The sequence below is a fragment of the Haliotis asinina genome, chromosome 1, assembly GCF_037392515.1.
Source record: "Haliotis asinina isolate JCU_RB_2024 chromosome 1, JCU_Hal_asi_v2, whole genome shotgun sequence".
NCBI lineage: Eukaryota > Metazoa > Mollusca > Gastropoda > Lepetellida > Haliotidae > Haliotis > Haliotis asinina.
Genome location: NC_090280.1, coordinates 86,095,056 through 86,120,609, shown reverse-complemented (window position 1 = coordinate 86,120,609; position 25,554 = coordinate 86,095,056). Strand labels below are relative to the sequence as shown.

General features: G+C 40.0%; 1 protein-coding gene across 1 annotated transcript in view; it reads left to right on the top strand.

Annotated features, from left to right (window-relative positions):
* LOC137298888 (sodium-dependent noradrenaline transporter-like) overlaps positions 1–17,743 on the top strand; it is a 31,839-nt gene extending 14,096 nt beyond the window's left edge. Inside the window, exons 9-13 of the mRNA XM_067831251.1 lie at positions 389–517; positions 14,774–14,873; positions 15,732–15,832; positions 16,372–16,542; positions 17,024–17,743. Of these exons, the coding sequence (XP_067687352.1) occupies positions 389–517; positions 14,774–14,873; positions 15,732–15,832; positions 16,372–16,542; positions 17,024–17,167 (645 nt within the window). The 3' untranslated portion in view covers positions 17,168–17,743. The remainder of the gene's footprint in view (positions 1–388; positions 518–14,773; positions 14,874–15,731; positions 15,833–16,371; positions 16,543–17,023) is intronic.
* Positions 17,744–25,554: the final 7,811 nt, after the last annotated feature.

Below are 25,554 nucleotides of genomic sequence, written 5' to 3'. Positions count from 1 at the left end.
ATTTTTAACCTCAATCTCAAGATTCATGTTTCACTTGACTTCCGGTGTATATTTATATAGAATATAGGTTCAAATACTCCATTGTTACTTAAATGTCACTTCCGATTTTTAAAATATTTTTGTATTTGGCCTTTCAGTGTGTGTGTATCCATTTAAGGTTCTGCTGCTAGTGAATATAAACCATAGGAGTTAGTATCTTGTCTTAACTATAAGGGTGACAAAAGACAGACCAGAAATATTACAAGAAGAATACCATGTTGACCACCCAGTCTATGCGAACAAACCAAATCGTGTTCTCTGGGACCTTTTCTGTATCAAAGTCCTCAAAGAAAAACCCAAGAAAACTCAACTGGTAAGCTGATTGTTTTCTGTTCTCATCTGCTTACAGTTACCAGCAGTAGAAGTAATACTTGCCGCCATCGAAGACACATTTCAGGGAGCAAGAAAACGACGATGGGTCATCATTTGCCTGATTCTCCTGACCAACTTTCTGTTTGCTCTGCTCTGCGTCACACAGGTAAAGTGTCATTGGATCCACGCATACAAGGAAGATATCCAGTTGTCTAAAAAATGTTAATCCGTGAAGATCCGGTTTAGATTTGGACTTCAGTAGTCTATACTTCTTGTAAGAGACAACCAACGGGATCGGGTTGGCAATTATCATTGACTTGGCTGACACATGTCACCGTATCCCAGCTACAATGACCCATGCTCATGCTGTTGATCACTGGACTGCCCGATCCATACTCGATACCTGAAGAGCACGGTCATGTAGGTGGGAAAATTCCGAGGACGAGCCCCCACGGTGAATAATTTGCCGTGACGAAAGGTATAAGAAATCCCCCAGAACCAACAAAATATGACGCAGACACGTCTAAAATTTCAATAATTTTGTATTGAGCAAAAACAAAGACAAGATACAAAGATTCACAATATAGTCAAATCTAAAGCAATGGGTCACAAACGTAATATAAACGCACCAAAGTCTTGGTTTGAGAGTAAGAAACAGTTATACTGAATGTAACACGGCGAGCGGTCAGGCAGCGGTTATGTAGGTCAAGCGTTGACGGAGTGGTAGGCAGATAGGTAGGCGAATTATGTACTCCAGTTATTAGTGTGTGTCCACGTGTCACACCAACCAGCCTACATATACACAGTCACCGATTTTTGAATATTCGAGCACAATACAGCCATCGGCATTAACTTAGAACCTTCTGGTAGTCTCAATGAAGTACGCATAATTAATGAAAACACATACTCCAAGGGATTTAACTCTAAAGCGCTACCTTAAAGCCTGCTGCCAAAGTACGAAAAGCACTGAACATTTATAATACGAAATATGACCCATGACAACAATCACTCAAAACTCTAAACACTGTGACCCAATAATAACTATCACTCAAAACTCTAAACACTGTGACCCAATAATAACTATCACTCAAAACTCTAAACACTGTGACCCAATAATAACTATCACTCAAAACTCTAAACACTGTGACCCAATAATAACTATCACTCAAAACTCTAAACACTGTGACCCAATAATAACTATCACTCAAAACTCTAAACATTGTGACCCAATAATAACTATCACTCAAAACTCTAAACACTGTGACCCAATAATAACTATCACTCAAAACTCTAAACACTGTGACCCAATAATAACTATCACTCAAAACTCTAAACACTGTGACCCAATAATAACTATCACTCAAAACTCTAAACACTGTGACCCAATAATAACTATCACTCAAAACTCTAAACATTGTGACCCAATAATAACTATCACTCAAAACTCTAAACACTGTGACCCAATAATAACTATCACTCAAAACTCTAAACACTGTGACCCAATAATAACTATCACTCAAAACTCTAAACACTGTGACCCAATAATAACTATCACTCAAAACTCTAAACATTGTGACCCAATAATAACTATCACTCAAAACTCTAAACATTGTGACCCAATAATAACTATCACTCAAAACTCTAAACACTGTGACCCAATAATAACTATCACTCAAAACTCTAAACACTGTGACCCAATAATAACTATCACTCAAAACTCTAAACACTGTGACCCAATAATAACTATCACTCAAAACTCTAAACATTGTGACCCAATAATAACTATCACTCAAAACTCTAAACACTGTGACCCAATAATAACTATCACTCAAAACTCTAAACACTGTGACCCAATAATAACTATCACTCAAAACTCTAAACACTGTGACCCAATAATAACTATCACTCAAAACTCTAAACATTGTGACCCAATAATAATTATCACTTAATCGATAACACAATTTACAGAAAATACAACAGGTGTTAAACAAAAAACCAACAACAAAGTCTAGATTATTCCGTCCGTCCTTGCACGTTGATGTCACACCAGATTTGTTGCATGTTTAACGAAGTAATAGGTAAAACGTATGACAGTCAAATAGTCACTCAAACATCAACCTAAACACAACAATCTTACAATCCCTCGATCTATCTGGACACAAATTTTACGTATACTTGTGGTCTGTTATTCATGAATCGTGCTTTACACCTGGCATTTACGCCGTATGCACAAGACCCGTGAAGGTCAGGGGTAGAATAGGCCTTCAGCAACCCATGCTTGCTATAAAATGAGACTATGCTTTTCGTGGGAGGCGACTAACGGGATCGGGTGGTCAGGCTCGCTAACAAGATTGACACATGCCATCGGTTCCCAGTTGCTCAGATGATACTCACGCTGCTGATTACTGGATTGTCTGGTCCGGACTCGATTATTTCCAGACTGCCGCCATATAACTAGAATATTGCCGAGTGAAACTAAACTCACTCAGCGTGTACACAAATGAGGACAAACGTTTTGTAGGAAGCACCTGTTTGTTCTGGTGATGCGACCGATTCCTTCGATACAGATTCTTAGTTACAAAGCGTGTAACTATCTGAATACCCTACCCCTACAAATGCCACTAAAAGAAGTTAAAATGTCGGAAAGTACGGAAGTGTATTAGGGACATGGTGAAAATGTTGTTTAGTCTCATTATCTACTATGCAGGAGATACTAAGTCCTACGTAGGAGATCTCCTACATAGGACTTACTGCTTAGTAGTCATACGTAGGAGATACTTTTGCTTATTACTTCATATCTCCTACGTATGACTTAGTATCTTCTACGTAAGAGATAGCAACTCCTACGTAGGAGTTATTACGTCCTATGTAGGACTTGGTATCTTCTGTTGGAGATGCTCGATATAACTTAATATTCAATAATCTGAAATGGTCAACTTAGTTCCCTTAGACACGGAAACCATTTCCTCTTTGACTGTTTCAGTCACTGTTTACAGCCACGTGTTATATTTACGTTTAGGGTCTACAGTTATGTGTTATATTTACCGTTGGAGTCTACTATCATGTGTTTCACTTACTCCTTCACCATTAGACTCTTTTGTTCAACTATACTATCCATCAAAAGTTTAGTGTTAATGTAGCCGCATACTTCAATCAACTGTTCTACTCTAGATTTTGCAAAATATTCCATACTTTTTAAAGGTACTGTTTACACATGAACTGATGTATAATAGAGCAAATTCGTAACGTTGACAAGATTATTGTCATGCGTTCAACAAATGATTAAACTCTGTGAAAAATGGCAAATTCTTATCAAAACGTTACAGCTAAGCGCAGCAGTTCACATGCACGATATTTGCACGTGCTTTTCAGCAAATTGATGAAGCATGCTCGTGCAATTAATCTGCATAACGTTCGCAGTTGTTTCTTCCAAGTTGGTGGAGAAATTCATCTTCGTTGTAACCATGTATACATAAAATTCATATAACATATAGTGGGTGTTTTAAGTGAGTCTAGACTTCCGATGGGTAGTATACTTGATGCATATTTCACGTGTTGGACCGACTCTTCTGCTTTACTGCCTCGTGTTCAGTTTGCTGAACGACATAGCTGATCGGTGTATCCCAAAGTCCTCAGTAATGCCGCACATACGACAACCATGGTTTAATATGGAATGCAAACAGGCTCGCAAGGCACGGGAAAAGGCTGAACATTATTTCCGTCGTCATCCTATGGTCCACAACTTGAACAAATGTAAAATCTTAAACGCTAAAGCGCGGCGTACTTTTGAACAAAATTAACGTCAGTGTTGGCAAAACTATGTATCTAAAATCAATTCACGCACGCCGATTTCTAAGGTATGGAATATGACCCAGGGAATCAAAGTTAAGGGCTGTAGATCTAGCATTCACCATCTCAAAGACTTAGACCAGTTATTAACTAATAAATCTGATATTGCTAATACACTTGGTGAAACACTGGCAACAACATTCCTCTTCCACAAATTTTGTACCTCAGTTCCAAAGGTATCAACAACAGCAAGAAAAGAAACCTATTAATTTCACCACATAATACGTGGAAGATTACAACGAGGTAGTTTCAACTCCTGAGCTCCATATAGCTCTTGATAGGCGCAAGATTATGCTACAGGAACTGATAACATACATTATCAACTCCTGAAGCGCTTACCAGAATCCTGTTTAGAAACCCTTTCAAATATGTTTGATGATATTTGGACGTCGGGGAAATTTCCGTCATCATGGCGAGATGCTATAGTAGTCCCAATACCTAACCCTGGACGTGACCATACCGATCCTTCAAATTATCGCCCAATTTCTCTCACAAGCTGCGTTTGCAAAACCATGGCACGCATGATAAACAGTAGACAAGCTTGGTACTTAGAAACCAATAACCTCATAACAGATATTCAGTGTGGCTTCCGTAAAAACAGTATTTTGTCTGTTACTTTATTTAGCATTAAAATCAACAGTTTATCCAAGGTTTTAAATGATTCGATTCACGGATCACTTTTTGTGGATGATTTAAATATTTCTTGTCGTGGAAAAAATATGCATACTATTGAGAGGGAAATGCAGTTGTGTTTAAACAAAATTAATAAATGGTGTCTTGAGAACAGTTTCAAATTTTCTAAATCGAAAACTAATTGTATGCATTTCTATAGACGTTTCTCCCCCATATAAAATCCCTTAAAACTAAATGTCTGAAGGCACTCGACATGTTGAAAGTCATTTCTAATTGTAAGTCCATCATTCGTCCGTTCGAAACTTGATTATGGCTCCATCGTATATGGTGGAGCCTGCAAAAGCAACCTTAACCTTCTTGATTCTGTCCACCGCCAAGGTTTAAGACTTTGTCTTGGGTCTTTCCGGACTTTTTCCCTATTGACAGTCTTTACGTTGAGGCCGATGAACCATCTCTTACACAATGTCGTATACAATTATCGTTACAGTACATTACTAAATTATACTCTAATGAATCTAACCCTGCATATAACAGTGTGTTCAAACGACTTTATGGGGATTTGTACGACAGGACAATTTCTCTTGTTCCACCTCTAGGTCACAGAATTAAACCCTTTCTTTCTTCAGCTGGCATTGAGCTGGAAAACATTGCTCCCTCCCGTCTTCTTTCTTCTCCTCCTTGGCAGTTGGTTAAGCCACAAGTCCACCTAACATTAACTTCATTTAAAAATCAGAAACTAATGAATTACAATATAAACAAGAATATAATCAATTAGAGAGTAAATATTGCAGTTACAAACCCTTATTCACAGATGTTCCAAGGACGGTGGTGCAATAGCTTGTGCCACTGTCATTGGATCGAGAACAATATCTTTTAGAATTCCAAATAACAGCTCTATTTTTACTACAGAAGCAAATGTCACATTAACAGCTCTTAAATATATTCAAAGACACCCTAAGCGTAAACAATATATAATCTATTCAGACTCTCTTTCTTGCCTTCAGGCGATTGAAACTATTTCTTGTAAACATCCACTTTTAATTGAAATTATCGAACTGTATAATGATCTTGCTACTGGCCAATAAGACTTCGTCTTTTGTTGGTTACCCGGCCATGTGGGCATTTCTGGGAACACACTGACTGACCTTGCTGCCAAGGCAGCACTCAACAAATCTGTGACACCACTTCTTATTTCACACACTGGTTATTAAGCTACCATTAGGTCTTACATTCGTGATCTGATGCAGAAGAGGTGGGGCACTCAAGTAGGTGTCAAATTACATGAAATAAAACCCTACGTTGGTTATACCTACTTGGGTTGTCAGTCCAGATTTGAAGAGGTCATCATGCGACGATGTTGTATTGGCCATACACGATATACACATGAATATTTGGTGATCTTAAAGGTGAAGATCCTCCATTTTGTATCCCTTGTGATGAAAGAATCACAGTCAAGCATGTTTGTAAATCCCCATGGTATGTTCTCGTCACGATATGGCTGCAATATTGCCGATATGTCGTTAAATATTTACTCACTCACTCACACACTGGCGTTCAGTTTGCCCTATTGTTACGCGTTGCAGTTGCATTTTTCTATAATGCGCTGGATATTTCAGAGGTCGTTGCACATTAGACATAATATGCGAACACAGACATGTCTGTCTACGAGTACTTATATTCTTACACTTATACAAACAACTATAATGACAATCTTTTGCCTTTTTTAATTCCGTATAGTTTTACGCCGCATTCGACACTTTTCCACTCGAGTCAAGTCAACTTGTATAGAATTACAAGCTTTATATCTGATCCAACTTAGTCTCATATGAAGACAAGCAAAACTTTCGGAGGACCTGTCATAACGAGAATTTCATATCAGAAACTTCCCCCATGTGTGTGCGTGCGTGAGTGTGTGTGTGTATCTGTGTGCGAGAGAGAGACTGAGAGAGAGAATACCCATAACTGTAATTAGATCAAGGTCCACGTCACCCAAACGTAACATTCAATTTAATAACAATTCATAATCCGAACCTTTAAAAGGATATATTAAGTACTACGTGATGGCCATTTTGTAGTTTTTATAGCTAATGGCAGTGCAGAAATTATTACCATAATTATCATGTAATTAGTTTTGCGAGTATATACTTGTGTTATTGGCAACCTCATGTGTTTTGTAATCTTCCGCTTTGAATTGTCCATCATAGTTTCCAACCAACGTCGCTCGCTCGTTGTTACTGCGTCCCCCTGAGCAGGCAGCAAAGACGTAGCACAACGTAGAGAGACGCAATTGGAGCGCATTCAATGAATTAATTAGGCGTAATTAATTAGTGGGTAACAATAGTCTTTTTCCTACCAGATTACCTTCTGAGATAATGCGTCTTCACCTTTATTTCAGTGGTTTTATGTTGTGAAAGTAGATCCCTCAAAAGAATAAGGACGTAACGGGAAGTAATATCTCGTGATTTGATTGGTCTAGAAATGACATGTGACCATTTTCTCGCACCAATTTGGGTCATTCTGAATTTGGCAGTCTACAGGTGAGTCTCAAACTAAGGGCAGGTAGTTCCCCTTGTCCTTACATAATTATAATAGCTGATGCTATAAATAGACTGCACTTTTCGAACACGGACACAAATTATTATCTTAGTAACCATCGAGTCATTCAGATTACCAGATAACTAAGCCATCACTATATCGACATAACAGTGACTACCACTGAAGCCACAGGTCATACTTTTATTGCCCTAACAATGGTCCATGAACATAAACTTAAGCTTGAGTGGGATCAACTTAGTGAAAAAGGGCATTGTGCTGAATTACATTTGTACCCATGAAAAAAAAGCTATTTATTCATTGAAAAGAAGTGTTTGACTCTTCCTGAGAGCAAAATGGACAAGGTTTATTGAAAGTTTGAATCCCGGCCATCCCAAACTGTGTCAGAAGTTGGATGTATATGTTTAAACATCCTTGATGCGAACCAAAGGACTCACAGTTAGGGCCAGTGACAAAAGGGCTACACTATCTCCAGACGCTGAAGTTTCTTTTGGCAAATGTCAGCAAACTACAGCAGAAGAAGAAGGACAAGGGACATCTCTTTTGAGGAGGAGATACTTAACGAAGTTAATGAAGAGGATGAATCAGCTGATGAACAGACAAGCATTTCCAGTGGAGACATAAGGGTACGCCACAGGAATGATGTAACTCGATGAAGGCCAATGGCCATACCGAGAAGAAGAGCACCTTTCACAATTAGGCCAGATGTCTATGATGGGACAACAGACTGGGAAGAGTACCTGTCCCATTTCAAGAATTGTGCAGACATAGGTGACTGGCCCATGGACCAGCAACTTTTAGTGCTTGCTGCCAGCCTGAAGGGAGTTGCTAGGCCGTTCTACATGGGACTAGCACCACACCAGAAGAGGTCACTACATATGCTTGTCAGGATTCTCAATCAGTGGTCTGGGAGTGAAAGACAACAGAGCTTATGGCTTTCAAAGCTAGAAGTCAGACAGAGGCAGAATCAGTTGCAGCTCTTGCTGATGACCTAAGACAGATGGACCAAAGGGCATATGTAAACTTGGATAGCAGGACACAAGAAGCTATTGCCCTTAATCAACTGTACAAGACTGTTTCACCAGTGCTGAAGTTTCATTGGACTGACTGAGGATGCAGGACACTTTCAAAAGCTGTGGAAGTGAATGAAAGGTTTGAAGCATTAGTTGGTGACCACCGGGAAAAGAAGAGACAGGTCAGGGCAGTAGGTGACAGAAATCAAGGACAGCTTGCTGGCATGCAGCATGGTAGCGCACCCAAGCCAAGAGATCTTCAAAGTGATGATGTACTGCACAAGATCACGGTGAGGTTAGAGAGGTTGGAAAAGGGTAACAACTTCAGATATGAGAAAAGAAATGATCGAGCTCAAAGTCAAATATCTTGTTTCATCTGCAAATCAAGGGAACACTTTTTGAAGGACTTCCCTATATACAGAAGATGCCAAGAACAGATGTCCAATGTTAATGCTGACACTGGTACGATACAAGGAAATGCCTTCCTGTCGACTCAGTAGGTCATGGGGAGACAGGGAATTCAGGGCCTAAAGATGCTGGTATCCGAGGTGGACTGACTAGAAACTCTCAAGAGGGTTGGCATAATGGGGTTCTACATTCGAGGTGCTGTGTGTGGTGTAGAAGCAAATGTCCTTACTGATTGTGGGTCTACCATGACAATTTCATCAAAGAGAATCTTTGACAAGATCAAGTTTGATGATGCTCCATTTCTAGAGCAAGGGGCCATTCTTGATGGACACAAGTACACACATTCTATTTTCGTGTGTGAAGTTTTTTCCAGATACAATACTGGGTCAAGATTTCCTTTTGACGCATGTGAGTGCCATTGACTACAAACGTCTGAAGCTCAATTCAAAGGATGCTTCCTTAAGCTGCCTGATTGCATCTGAGGCTGAAATGAGCTGCCGTGTTGAAGTGAATGAGACCACAGTTATTCCACCTCATTCCAGAGCTTGGATCAACATGAAGATACCCAGAGCAAACAAACTTGCTCCAGTTAGCAGGGAGAAAGGATCTTCTACCAGGATTACATGTACTTGACTGCATAGTAGATACATCTGAAGAGGTCCACAGAATAAATGTCAACTTCAGTCCTGATGAAGTAACACTCCACTGTAACATGGTTATGGGATTAGCCGAATCACTGTATATTCAGGAGGGAGAACAAGACAGATGTGCTTCAGTCCACTGCAATGCCAGTGTTGATGCTTCAAGTTCACAGTCTATGCACCTGCCTGAGCACCTCAAGGACCTTTGGCAAAGAAGCTATTAATGAGAGTGAAGATTTGGCAGTTCTTCATGCAAAATATCAACAAGTCTTTGCAACTTCATCAGCTGATCTTGGAAGAATCTCACAGGTGGGACACCGCATTAATACTGGGACAGCCTGTCCCATTAGGCAACCTCCACAGAGGCAACCTTTAGGAAAGCGGGAAATCAAAAAAGAAGAGGTCCAGAAGATGCTTGAACGGGGAGTAATTGAACCTGCAACTGGTGCATCCCCTGTGGTCTTGGTGTGCAAAAAGGACGAAAGTATGTGCTTTAGTATAGATTATCGCCGTTTGAATGATGTCATGGTTAAGGATGCATACCCTCTACCAAGGACCCATGATTGTCTTGATGCCTTGGTAAATTCAAAATGGTTCAGCACGATGGACTTAAACTCAGGATTCTGGCAGATTGGTTTGGCAGACAAAGACTAGGAGAAAACTGCATTCACAACTTGACTTGGATTCTATCACTTTACTGTGATGCCATTCGGATTGGCAAATGCACTATCCACTTTTGAGAGATTTATGGAGCAAGTGCTTCGAGGTCTGCAATGGGAAGAGTGCCTTCTCTTTATAGATAATATATTATTGTTGGTGCTGAGGACGTGCCACAAGCTTTGCTGAGGTTGTAACATGTCTTTCAGTGACTACAACTGGCCAGGTTAAAGCTGAAGCCATCAAAGTGCATCTTCTTCCAGTAACAAGTTAGATTCCTCGGTCACATAGTGTCAGAAAAGGGTATAGAAACAGATCCTGAAAAGATATCTGCTGTACAGAACTGGCCAGTGCCCAAAAGAACCAAGCAGATGAGAGGTTTCCTCGGGCTACGTTCCTGTTACAGGAAATTCGTGGAAACGTTTGCCCAAATAGCCAAGCCATTGTACCAACTAGTAGAAAAGAAGGTAGCATTCTCCTGGACAGAAGAGTGTTCAAATGCCTTCCAACGCTTAAAGGAAGCACTGATTTCAGCACCTGTTTTGTCGTACCCTATTCCAGGAACCAAGTTCGTTTTAGACACAGATGCAAGTGACAAAGCAACTGGAGCTGTACTCTCACAAGAACAAGATGGAGCAGAGAGGGTCATTGTCTACATGAGCAAGTCCTTGAACTGTCATGAAAGGAAGTACTGTGTCACACGCAAGGAACTCCCTGCTGTGGTGAATGCTCTTAAGCACTTCCATTCGTACTTATATGGGTAGGAGGTCTTACTCAGAACACATAATGCAGCTGTCAGGTGGATGCGCAACCTAAAGAAGCCAACTGGACAAGTGGCAAGGTGGCTTGAAGAACTAGGGAACTACAACCTTACAGTTATCCACAGGCAAGGTAGAAAACACCTATATGCTGATGCTCTGTCTGTAAAGTCTGTCTGACAGGAACAAGAACAGGAAGTGGAAGATTCTTCAGATGGAGAGGGAAGTCAGATGGTCGCAGATGACAGTAGACCACAAGTAAGTAGTTTTACTGCAGTCAACCGAGCAGTCACAAGGATCTGGATGGATTGACCTGAAACAAATGGCAGAATATAGGAAGTAGAACTATGATCTCAAGGCCAAGGGACGAAGTCTTCAAGAGGGACAAGCTGCATGGCTCCACAACCCTGTCCGGAAACGTGGCATCTGCCAGAAGCTGACTTCGAGTTGGTAAAAGGATAGATGATCTCACTTACCTTGTGAGAAGGGCCTCCAAGCAAACTTCCAAGGTGTTCAACACGTGGACCGTCTGCTACACTACAGAGGCAGGAACTTTCCCTTGTGGATCAAAAGATGTCAGCAGTCAATTTCAGGGAACCAGTAGACTGACACAATGTCAAAAAATCGAACTTCAGAAGCTTATATTTATTGTTTAAAAATGTTGGTGTTTTATTAACATGTAAATATATTGTTAGATGGAACAAGGTGAAGAAGAAGAAGGATCTTGAACTGAAGTAACGAAGTCTTTTCTTGCATGGATTGCTCTAATAAATTGTAGAGAGCTGAACTGGGACTTGAAGCTTCTAAGGGTGGAACCTGAACTTGTGTCATCATCTGCAAACAGAAAAAACATATTGATGGAAGTGCTGCAGCAAACAACAGTGGATCCATCACGTAACGCAGTAATCCAGACTAGGCTTGACCACCCTGGAACCTGCTGACTTGATGATGTTCATCAGTCTTTCTGTGGCATTTAATCTGGGCATCATAGGAGAACAGAGTACACAGAACAGTTGGAGGTGACCCCTGTAGAGACAGAAGCTGTGATGTGTCCTGTGATGCTACAGCTTTTATTAGGGATCTGTGCAAACCAGAGTAAGGGTTGAAGAGTTGATCTTACAACATAAACAATAGTTAACAGAATTATATGCTGCTTGATTGGTTGTGTGGAACATCCTAAAACAAAATATTTGTGTTACAGAATACACTACCTAAGATGACAAGTAAATACGAATGTGGACTAGAAGCATGTGATTAGTCTTTCCAGACAAAGAAAGGAACTGAAGAAAAACCTTGCTGCTGCACCTCATAACAAGCTCAAGGTTGCCTGCAACTTATGCCCAGCATTTCAGTCATTCGCAAGGGTTTCCCAGTGGGAACGACATTTTGAAGCCAAGCACAAGATTCAGCTCCAGGACTTAGACCCTGACTTCACATCTGAGAGTAATGCTGCGTGGTTCGCCCTCAACCCAGCAGTGTACAGGAGGGTGGTACCTGCTCCAGTTTGGAATACACCTCTATCAAGGAAGTGCACCTAGGACAGAGGAAGAATGGGAAGAGGGGTGGGACGCCCTGAAGGCTGATGCGAACAAGGTAGTATCTGCTGAATCAATCGAAGTCTCAGACAACGTCCTGTCAATCATCACTGAGGGCAACATCAGCATCGTACAGGAGGAAGAGACACAAAGCATAGAATATGACCCCTTAAGCAGCCAATGTAATACATCAACTGATCTGGAACTAAAAACTATCACTCTTGAGAATGGCAGTGCCACAGCTTTGTTCTTTACCCTTGGAGGTGAATTTGGTTATGAGGTTTCCATTAATGAAGAGGCAATCACAGATGAAAGGTCTTTCGACAATCTCATGAGACAGATGAGGTCAAGCCTCATGGAGGGTGGACAGTACGAGATCCGAAGAGCCACTTTGGCATAGCCTCTTGGAATCAATAGGAGCCTCATCACCAACATCACCCACTGGACCTCTCCATTCTCATCAACAGCAATGTCAATGTCTTGGGCGACGAGAACCCCAGAGAGGCATCAAAAAAGATCACCAGTACGTCCCCATGGAAGGTTTCTGCCAAGTTTCCGAGAAGAGCTAAGGGTACAGACCACCAACAACCTAGCTCCCCCAGGAGGCCCAGGGAAGAAGATACAGCAAGAGAAGCCAGGAAGATCCTGTCCAATGGCTGCATGTCGCTGAGAGACGGCTCAAACCACCTCATTCATCTCTCTGTTGGCACCAGAAACATCACTTGGCCCCCTCGGAGCTGGGAGACCCTCAGCCCAGACCAGAGACTCCTCCAAAGGGAATTTGCTGCGATGACTCTTGAGGAAGGTCTTCAAGGATGAGTCCCAAGGATCGACAGAAGCCTCCACCATGACAGGTGGAATATGCTTGCACTCCCCGGGACATCTATCCACTCTGGGGACCGTTCATCATCTAGCAAATCTCGAATCTACAATTATCTGACCTTGCTGGACATCTCCCAGACAGCCAGAGCCACGATCCTGATGTATCAAGCAGCCCAACGTCACAGGACCACCGACACGGACGGGATTGTTCGCTCTATTGAGCCAGAGAGGATCGGTCTGTGTCTGGAGGTTGACTAATAGGTCAGGGGACCTGACCTTTGAAGAGAGGGGTGATGTGATGGCCATCACGAAGTTTGAGAAATTATTTCTCCAGCTAAATTGCAAGTTTCATAAGTTACAAAAGCTTGTAAATGATTAGGCATTACAAGATATCTTTTTATGCATTTTCCATTTGTAGTTTTTATAGTTAATGGCAGTGCAGAAATTATTACCATAATTATCATGTAATTAGTTTTGTGGGGATATACTAGTATTATTGGCAACCTCATATGTTTTGTAATCTTCCTCTTTGAATTGTCCATCGTAGTTTCCAGCCGACGTCGCTCGCTCGTTGTTAGTGCGTCCCCCTGAGTAGGCAGCAAGGACGTAGCAGGACGTAGAGAGACGCAATTGTTGATCTTATGATATTGAGGGCATTCAATGAATTAATTAATTAGTGGGTAACAATAGTCATTTTCCTACCAGATCACCTTCTGAGATAATGCGTCTTCCCCTTTATTTCAGTGGTTTCATGTTGTGAAAGTCGATCCCTCAAAAGAATAAGGACGTAACGGGACGTAATATCTCGTGATTTGATTGGTCCAGAACTGATATGTGACCATTTTCTCGCATCTATAAATACGATGCGATCCAATTCTGACTTTGGTAGTCTACAGGTCAGTCTCACACTAAGGGCACATAATTCAGACTTGTTCCCCTTGTCCTTACATAATTATAACAGCTGATACTATAAATAGACTGCACTTTTCGAACACGGACACAAATTATTATCTTAGTAACCATCGAGTTATTCAGATTACCAAATAACTAAGCCATCACTATATCTTCATAACAGTGACTACCACAGAGGTCAGAGGTCATACTTGTATTGCCCTAACAATGGTCCATGTGCATAAACCTTAAGCTTGAGAGGGATCTACCTAGTGAAAAAGAGCATTGTGCTGAATTACATTTATACCCATGAATAAAAAGCTATTTATTCATTGAAAAGAAGTGTTTGACTCTTCCTGAAAACAAAACTGACACGGTTTATTGAAAGTTTGGTCCCGGCCGCCACAGTATGTCCTACGTAAGAGATACTAACTTAATGATAATTTAATACTAACGTAAGTCCTACGTAGGACTTACTATCTCCTACGAAGGAGATATTAAGTCCAAGGTAGGAGATAGTATGTCCTACGCAGGAGATAGTGAAACCCCCCAAAAGAATTCACCGTGGCCCTAATACGCTTCCGTAGGAAAGTGCTCGTAAAATATCCAAGCTATCAGTACCTGGTATCTGTTGTCCTAGTATATTTGTATGTCGTTTTAAGGGTGGCGTTTACCTTGTGACGTTGACTGACTGGTACGCCTTCTTCCCTGCCATAGCTGTGTTCGGAATGCTGGAGTGTGTCCTTGTCAGTTGGTGTTATGGTAAGGGCAACTTAACTTATTCCTTAATTTGGTGAGAATACCGTTCGAGTGGGTAACCTAGTGGTTAAAGAGTTTTCTCGTCGCGCCAAAGGCCCGGGTTCGACTCCCCACATGGGTACTGTGAGCGAAGCCCATTTCTGGTGTTCCCTGCCGTGATATTGCTGGAATACTGCTAAAAGCAGTGTAAAACCCAAGACCCTCATTTTCACCTAAACACTTCGACCGATTTCTCAATTCAAATTGCGTTGACCTTCCATGAGCAATATCAGTCGAATATAAATCTAAATGAACAGATCAATAACACGTGTTTAAATTGAGGGAAAGATCAGTGAAGTATGTGTCTATATAACAAAGCTGTTTAAAGACAAACAATATTTACCGTATACAAATGTAAATAAAAGTGATATCAAAGTCATCTAACAACCTGTAAGTTCTCAACGTTATTAATGGGGTCGGTGGATAGCTGAGTGATATAGGTGTTCGCTCGTCACGCCGAAGACCGTGGTTCGATTTCCCACATCGTCAGTTGGTGCTATGGAAAGAACATCATGACTTATTTCACAATCTGATTAGGATTCGGGGTGGTGAGGTAGCCTGGTGGGTAAAGCTATTCCCAACATAGGTTCATTGTGTGTAGTCCATTTATGCTGTCCCCTGTCGTGATATTCCTGTAATATTGCTAATAGTTTTGTAAAACTAAAACTTACTCAGCGTTATAATATGAATTGTCACGAAACTTTAACCAAAGCGTATTGGTACACGTATGTCCTCCTTTGTTTTAGTCACGATACGGCTGAAATATTGCCGATGTGGCGTAAAATGTAAACTCACTCACTCAATTTTGTTTCATTTTCTAAGGACTCGAGAGACTGAAGCAAGATATCGACGCTATGTGGGGGAAGGCAGTCCCCCGAGTCATGATGCTTTCAATCAAATACGTTTGTCCTCTGTTATTGTTGGTAAGACTGTGACCATCTTTGCCTTGGCATCAGTATGAAGTATTCATGGTCAGTACGACAGTATATAGAGAGAAAGACATGTGGGAAGTAATCATTTGGTAGGGCATTACAATGAAATTATACACTACCAACACTTTACTCACTCCTTCAATTAGGAGATAAACATAATGTGTTGGAAAATCAGAGGTATATAACGTGGTTATATACCTCTGAATGACGCTGATAAACCAATCACAATCCAGCATTTACTGAAGTCATGGTAGAATTGGTAATTAGCCTTGTAACACTATTGTTTAGATAATCTGTGGAATTAATCAATTTAATCGATGTCAATGGAAATCCTATTTGTAAAACCAGTGATAGAAACAAAATTGGACAAGTTTCTGTCCAGAGATTTATTTCATGTCTTGTCTTGGGGCGACATGAGTAATGCTTCGGAAATGTGTGAGTTAATGATAAATACAAAGGCCCAATTTTATACTTGGAGACAACCAGTTGGACACAATGGTGTGTGACAGTAATCATTTTTCTTTCATCAGGCCATATTCTGTTCCTCCGTCTACTCGCACCGACCACCCAAGTACGGAGACTACATCTACCCGGCCTGGGCTGCTGGAGTTGGCTGGATGATCTCGTCCGTTTCAATAGTACCGCTCCCGATGGTTTTCGTCTGGACCGTACTCAACACACGTGGGACGACGCTCAAACAGGTACACGTATGCCGTTATCAGATCTACCCATGATGTAATATTTCGCATCATGTCAGAAAACCTATTTGTAATATTATTTCTTGAAACTAACAAGAAATATTCATTTTCTCGACGACCCTAAAGAAGGTATTGCGTTATCAGATATAGCTAATGTATGTTTATACTCAACTAATATATTATTAGGCAGTCATTTAGAAACTATTTTACTCTGTTGACATAACCGTAAAATAATTTTTCATTGTGTTTCACTTTATCTCTACAGTGCGTTATGATAATGTGCATATTTATCAAATGTCTGAATGCTAAATACCGTATTTCCTCTCATAAGCACCGAATCTATAATAACCGCAAGGGGTAAAGGTGGTGTTCAAGGAATTACTAAGCCCCGGGTCTTTATTAAGCGCCTAGTCTGAGAGTTTGTTGAAGTAATAATATATTGGAGGAAATTCGTTACATGGTGGTATATAAATACGTGTTTCAGAAGTTACGGGTATCACTTCAACCTAACAACCAGTGGCGCCGACACGCGCTGTCTGACACAGCAAACTGTCATGCTCTGCAACCAATGCAACTTGTACAAAGCGGTGAATGCGGCCCTGATGACCTTGAACAAGAAACAAACTGATAGCATACGTTCTGAAACTTGTGTGTTTGAAACTCTATCACTGATGTGTGCTCTATGGCACTTCGCTTGTTTAACACTTATGTCTCTACCGTTCAGCAGGACGGAACTGTTTACAAAATCTTATTATTATCCTTATTATTATAATTTATTACTTTGTTTTGCAAATCATAACTGAAGAACCAGTCTTTTTTTTTTACAAAAGTCCGGTACCCCTACTCCTGATTACATACATCAGAACAGTCTGAAGGCTCTGGCATCAAGACGTATTCAATTCAGCTAACTTTGCCAGTTTAGCATCGAAACTGACAGTTTGAGGTGTAATATTTCTACGTATTTGTATGGTGGTGATCTGATATAGCTCAGTGAGAGGTAAACAGCCAAATTCTTGAAATAAGGTACACGTGCGAAAAAGCGTATACCCGTTTCATATCTGTCCGTATGCATAGAGACTTTTTGTCTATAAAAGTCAAGAAACGGATGGCAAGGGCCACAACTCCACTGACAAGGAATCGTAAACGGTTTTCGTTATTCGAATCACGCAATAAAAAACACCCAGAGACAGGGCTTGTGACCTCAGACAGCTGATTCGTATTTTCAAGTGCGTATTAAACCTAACCTCAAGCAGTAATAACATAACTACATTGTGGCAAATAGCACCTCTTAAAATCGCTTTAAAATACAAGAAAAAATAAGTCATTAATATTTTTAATGTGATCTTTTAAATGCAAGATCACTGATAACAGCGTAATAACAGCTAAGACTTCATTTGATCAAGTCAGTGCGCCGGAACATTGTTCATTCACAACTGAAGTGTGTCTAGTGATGGGTGACAGTGGTGTAGTGTTGAAACACACTTTGGTAAAAACCTATCAATTTTTGGCAACGTCAACTGCTAACAGTTGGGAAATCTAAAAAACAACCATCCCACGACTACATCTAGAAAAGTTTTCTGTCAAGAAACGCAACAAGTTAGAAGATAAAACACCATTTTTTCTGAGGAAGGCGTGTTAATTACTTTGACCTCATACCAAGAAGGATAACTCTAGTCAGAATCCGTGTCAACAGGAAGAATACGTGTCAACAGGAAAAATACGTGTCAACAGGAAGAATACGTGTCAACAGGAAGAATACGCGTCTTTAAAACCAGATGGTCATATGACAGAGGGGTCATTCGAGATGTTGAAGTGAAATACACCACCATAAATTGGACCTGACAATAGCGTATGAGATCCAAACCCAATAAGCAGGCACATTTGATGTCCCCATATCCTATTTGAAAATCTAAGCATATTATGTAAGTTGTTAAATGTAGTAAATATAGGGTAGAGTTAGGCCTTCTCTGACCGAAAGTTTCAGCTTTGTAAGTGCTTTAGTTATTGTGGAGTGAGGCTTTGAACATACGGAAATGACATGTACGTTACTGTCCCAGCCTGAAAGTACACTATGTTAACTGTTATCTGTTTAAATTGCAGCTGCATTTGAAGATGTTTATATAACTTTCCTAGCTCTACAACATGAGAACTTCACATAATGGTGGTTGTTTTGACACTCGTTGGATTTCTGTTGTTGTGCGGTTGCACTTTTGGCGCGTCCCAAACGTCTGAGAAATGTACGTTACACAAACTTTGTTATTTCTCTATAGTACAATTAATGACTCATCATTAAAAACTATTAGTTAAATCTAAACTTTGTCATCATTCCTGTAATGAAATGTAGACCTTTGTGTCAATTTCAAACTCCAACACACAGATATACAGAATATTAAATTCTTAGTCAAAGAGTAATTTTAGCCTTGAAATGTACGTTACCACCTTTTTCTTCTGAACTAAGATTCAACTAATTCTTCCAATATAATCGAGCTTTGGTAACTTACATGGACTTTCAGCATCAAAAGTTTCAATTCTATTTCAGTTTTGGTAAGGGAGATAATTAGTAATTTGATCAAATGTAAAATGTACGTTATCGAAATGTACGTTACCAACTTGTACGAAACTAACCTAAAAAAGTGAAAGAAGCTCCTTTTGAGTTTTGACATGTGCTTCCTGTCGTCTGCCATTTTGCTAGAGTGATGAAGTAACTTTCAGAAGATTACAAGATGTCCGGTATCATTGTATAACATCCTCGATCGTAAGGTGAGTTGACATATTTCACCAGAATGTTGTTTTTATGATACATAAGTAATTAATTCTATGTTCATTTCATTCATTAATGCCTTAAATTGACAGATGTGCTCAACAGTATAAATTTCTTGTTAACATACAGATCTTGTGCTTAGCAAAACAGTTTGAAATGTACGTTACCACTGGTAACGTACATTTCACTTTGAAGCAGGCATGCATAATTCCATGTAAATAATAACCATACTTGATGTTTGTCTAAACCTTTATGAGGTGTTGTTTGAAAGGGATTGGTGACGTCGAAAAAGTATAATTTTGATACTTTAACGATTTTAGTAATGTGATTCTTTGACTTTGTATATTATGATAAAATCTGAAAGTCATCATTTCCTGGCATTCACGCCGAGTTTATGATCTGTATATCAGAGCAGTTCTACCTAATCATTAAAGAATGTTTTTTTCCTGTTCTAGATGTGGTGTACATTATATCTCTAGCGATTGTGATGTTAGAAATTAGTTTTGATGGCATGTGAGTTAAACAGAAATTAGTAACGTACATTTCACTGAAATGGTAACGTACATTTCTTTTTGTATTTCAGCAACTATGGCGAAGACAAGGGCTGAAATTCAGAAGGCCTATCGCGATCGGAAAAAGAAACAGGATGGCGAGGCATATATGGCTAAAGAACGAATGAGAAGAAAACAGAATTACATTCCCTCGTCTGAATTAAACAGGGTCCAGAGGGCCAAGCGTAACCTAAAGAACAGAGAAAATCTACAGAGACACCGCCTTAAAAAGAAGCAGGAAAGGGCAAACATTGCACAACACAATGATGACAATCACAATGAGGCAGCTGGTACAAGTGGTTATGAAACTGAGGATCATGGACAACCATTGATAGTCAGAATACCTATACCAAACGGAAGTAGAGTTGGACGAACTAGGAGGAGAAGCAGAGCTTTGGCAAATGCATATCGGTTAATCCAAGAACTTAAGGTGAAAAATGACACTTTGTCAAAGAAGTGTGGATCTTTGAGGAAAACATTAGCTAGAAAATGTAGAAAGGTAGAGGTTGATACACCTCGGAGTAAAACTGAACTGCAAATGAGGAGTGCCCGACTTACAACAAAACAGAGAGAAAAGGTCAGAAAACATCTGCTTCTTGGGAATGTGATGCTTGCTGAGATTGCCACTACGCAGAAGAAAACACAAAGCAGTAAACGTTCAGTGTTGCATAGAATTGTATCTGGAAAAATCGTCAAAAAATACAGATGTTTGAGTATGTTGAGTGCGGTTACTGGCTTGTGTCGTCGTAAATTGTCAAGGGTGTCCAGCAAAGAAATAGCCTGGTCCAGGGGCTCACGTAAGCGTGTTCTGCTCAGATATAGGACACATGTTCTCCAATTTCTTGAGCGTGATGACAATAGTAGAGCACAGCCAGGTAAAGCAGATGCAAAGGTCTCAGATGGAGAAAAGGTACAAACACGCGTCCTCACAGACTACATCTCCAACCTCCATATGAAGTTCAGGGCTGAAAATCCCGAGATCAACATTTCACTAGAGACATTTCGGCGCATACGACCAAAGAACATTTTGCTCACTTCCTTTATTAGTCGCCACAGCTGTTTGTGTACAAAACACCAAAACATGGCACTACAGCTCAAAACACTTCGCAGTGTTGGTATTAACGTAACAGCAAATCCTGAAGCTTTCCTGAAAGAAGATCTTGACATGGACAACATTGCAAATCACCTTCCAGAAAACATTGTTCAGAGCCAGTGGAGTAGGGTGACTGTTGAAGAGAAGGGCAAGGTGAAGAATGTCACAAGAATAGTGGATATTGAAGTGCAAAAAGAACCATACATGGAAAACTTTAAAGTTCAAGTTTTGGAGTTTAAAGAACATGTTGACCGTGTGAAAAAACAGTATGCAGAAATCAGACGGTTGAAAGAGAATCTCCCACAGCATCATATGATTCTACACATGGACTTTGCAGAGAATTACGGTTGTAAAACCGTTGATGAAATCCAAAGTGCTTATTGGAATAAAGTTGGTGTCACTTTGCATCCAGTTGTAGTTTATTACAGGGATGATGCTGGGGAAGTTGTGCACCAGAGTTATGTGGCAGTTTCTGATGAACAGTCACACACAGCCTCCACGGTGTTGACTATCCTGAAGAAGATCATGCCACAGATCAAATCACTGGATGAAGATGTCAAGATGGTCCATTACTGGACAGATAGTCCAACCAGCCAATACAGAAACAAAGTGATATTTAGTGTTGTGGCAAATCACGAGTCTGAGTTTGGAATGAAAGCCAAATGGAACTATTTCGAGGCCGGACATGGAAAAGGTCCCTGCGATGGCCTTGGTGGAGTCACAAAACGCAAGGCAGATGAATCTGTGAGAAGTGGCAGATGTGTTATACAGGATGCATATGACTTCTTCAGGTGGGGTGAAAAGTCAAGTCTGAAATCAGTGAAGTTCTTTTTTGTGCCCAAAGAAGATTGTCAGGAAACCATGAATGCTGTCAAGAAATTAACTCTGAGCACAGTTAAAGGAACAATGAAGATTCATGCTGTTGTTGGTCTTGGGATGGCTGCAGTTGCTGTAAGAAATGTCAGTTGCTACTGTCCTCTTTGTCTGAATGGTGGCCTCTGTGAGTCCTGGAGGACAGAGTCACTCTCGAGTAATGAGCAACCCAGTACTGACCCCACAACCACACCTCAGACCATAGAGGAACAGAGTGAGGACGGTGATCCTAACCTAGCACAGGTTGGAGATGCTTCCTCTGCATTTGGCCAAAGTGAACAGATGTTGTTTGCTGTTAATGAATTTGTCTCAGCTGTTTATGAAGGCAAATGGTACATTGGTAAGATTCTTGATGTTGACAACAATGATGACACTATCGAGATTTCCTTTATGCAAACCAGAAAGCAGCTTCTCCAATGGCCATCACATCCAGATGTCATCTGGTGCCATAGGGCAGATGTTCTATGCAAGGTTAATCAACCTGTACCTTGTGGCAAGTCACGGCGAATGTTCAAGCTGAGTGGTGATGATCAAAACTTGGTTAAAGAGAAGTTTGAACATTATAAGTGAAATAATTGTTCTCTCTTATAAACTGACTATGCTTGGCGAGAAAACACGTGTTAGTGTTGACTATACTTGATTTCAAGTTTGATATTACTGTTCGTGGATACTTTCAAGCGTTTCTGTACCCCTCTTTGTCATCAGTGTTGGTTTAGATAAACCAAGCTGTAGAGCAAATTCGTTTGAAATGTACGTTACTTTAGATATAAAGGTTACAGAGTGGACAACTGAATGGTATTTATTTTATGGTTCTCTATTCTTTAATTTTATCTTACTAAGGAGTACACTCCTTCAGTAAATTGTGTTATAAATCAATTTATTTATTTATTTTTTAAAGTAAATAGAAGTTCTTCCTATCTTCTGCGTTATCCTGACATGTCTCATTTGAACATTTCTGTGTAAAACTTCATTCTCATGAATCATTCAAGCTCTTTTTATTGTCAATGAGCCATAAAAAGCATTTTAGTGAAGTTAAATAACATTCACCTTTCGTGGAAGATCTGAAACAGATAGAACGTCTGATGCTGGGATTTGTGAAATGTACGTTATCTTTCTACACAGATGTTATATTGGCTTACGTGAGACCTTGGTTCAGGTATTTGTACATGTTTAACTGCTATACCCACTAATATGTACCGGTAAAGGACAAAACAAGTTTTTAAAGATTACTTGATACTCGATTAGTTTAGCTATGGAGTTTGAAATATCAGTGTTTGACATTTTCCATGTTCATGTTTGAGTGAGGTGTTTGTGTTATGGTGGCCACCGATCACATACCACTGTTTTTCCTGTAAGCATTGGCGTTCTGACACAAAATAAAAAATACTGAAGAAGTACAAGCTACTTGCTTTCTTTTGTATTTGCTAATGACCTATTTTAGTCATCCAGAAAGTCTGGTAACGTACATTTCCAAGCTGCTTTTGTAAATACCGGACAGCAATGTTATAACGATCATAGCTTAAAAAGTAGACAACTGTTTTTGAAAATATTTTGGATTTGAGATCCTAAGATATGACCCTACGAAAGGAATAGATAATTTTCGACCTTCTTAAAAACTTATTTTGAAGAATTTTGAACTGTGAAATGTGCCTGCTTATTGGGTTTGGGTGATGAACAGAATGAACATTTGCAGTATGCGACAAAGACTATGACGTCACAGTGGCAGGAAGAGGCAGAGGACGAGAGGGAAGAGTGCTGCTCGAGCCTTGGCGAGACGCTGAACATTATTTGAACGAGGGCACGCTCTAATCATCAATGAAACGGTAAAAGTTGTCAGTGAACTCGGATCATGAACAGTAGTTCCGTCAACCAATCATATTTTATTTCTCTGCTTAGCTGACCAATCAACACCGAGAATCACTAAATTGAACACTGCGCAAATACATAAAAAAATATTACACGGGATCTCCTCGCCCGTGTGGGTAATATACGCTGATGACGCATGTTGCTTGGTAGTGGCGTAGAGATGTTTTGTCAGACCATTTTTAAGTTTGCCCATTGCCGTAAGTGACCAATCCTATAATCCCGCGTGTAATTTATATAAAACGGAATACACATTATGTTTAAATTAATCGATAAAATAATCGGTATAATCAGACATTAATCTATCTTTAATTCTTGTTAATCTATACATTTTTAGTCACGTTGTGGCTGAAATACTGCCAAAGTGACTTCAAATTTTAACTCACTCATACTGAGATAACATATGATTACACAATTGTGATATTTTCTACCTGTATATGTTGAGAAAGCAAGTTAACTATGTATTTTCTGGCTACAGCTTTTTAACAACAATGGACCACGATTCTGATGAAACACCAAAGAGAAAAAATATTTTTATAAAAACAAAATAGTGGAGTGTCATAACCAGCGACAAGATCTTGCCATTTGCAGCACAATTACTGGAGATTATACATGTGCTTTTATACTGCGTCTTTAGATGCCAAAAATATTGGTTGACTCAATTTATCGGTATCAAAGTACGGAATGATACTCGTAGACGTATGATAAATTACAGTTTTGTAATAATTTATGGTGTTAAAATGGCCTGTGAGACACAATGGATGTCATTTTCTGCATTTGTCATTTTATGGCTTGCGGAAAGGCAGGCTCAAAACACATCAATATGTGATGAAGACATTTGAGACGGTACTGCAAAATATGAACGTGATCTTGTCACATTGTAGTAGCAGGATATATATAACCATGCTTGTGCTGAATAGTATATGTCATGAACAACACCAGATGTGAAAAATAGTTCGCATTATATGCACAATGCAATGATATACTCCAAATCATGTATACAATCTATAAGTTTAACGGTTTCAGTACTGTTATGGTATAGACCCTCAAGGCTCCAGAACAAGACCAAGCTAAAGAGAGTTGTGCAAGTTGTAGGGAAAATAGTTTCTTGTGATTTTGGAATTTCAGAAGGTCTACACATTTCAACTGATTATATTCTTACCTCAAGAATTTTAAATGACCCATCTTGTGTTTTTCTAAATGACTCAACTCTTGTTATAAGCTCTGGTCGTCGATGTCTTATCCCAGTGACATGTCTGTGAGAGCGAAAACAATGATATTATCATAAAATGACCAATTTCTATTGAACACTTAACAATATTCCAGTGTGTATTCCCTTCTGCATAATCACGGTATCCTATTGTATTTCTGGGAGGGTGAGTGAGTTAAGTTTTACGTCGCAAATTGAGTATTATTCCAGCATTACGACGGAGGATACAAGACACGTGCTTCACACATTTAACAAATGTGGAATTATCAACACGGGTCTTGTGAACGTTTTACATAGTAGGCTACCCCACCGACCCTATGTAAGTCTATATTTCAGTAAAAAGTCGTCAAAAAACTCAATATCCCTTCTAGTGAGTGAGTGAGTATAGTTTTACGCCACACTCAGCAATAGTCCAGCCATAAGGCGGCGGTCCGGACCAGTCAATCCACTGATCAACATCATGAGCATCAATCTGCACAATTGGGAACCGATGACGTGTGTCAACCAAGTCAGCGAGCCTGACCACCCGATCCCATTAGTCGCCTCTTACGACAAGCAAACGCGCCTTTCACGGCAAGCATGGTTTGCTGAAGACTTATTCTTCTCTGGATCTCCGGATCTTGACGGGCCAATATGCATTATAAAGCAATGAGGGCAATTTTTC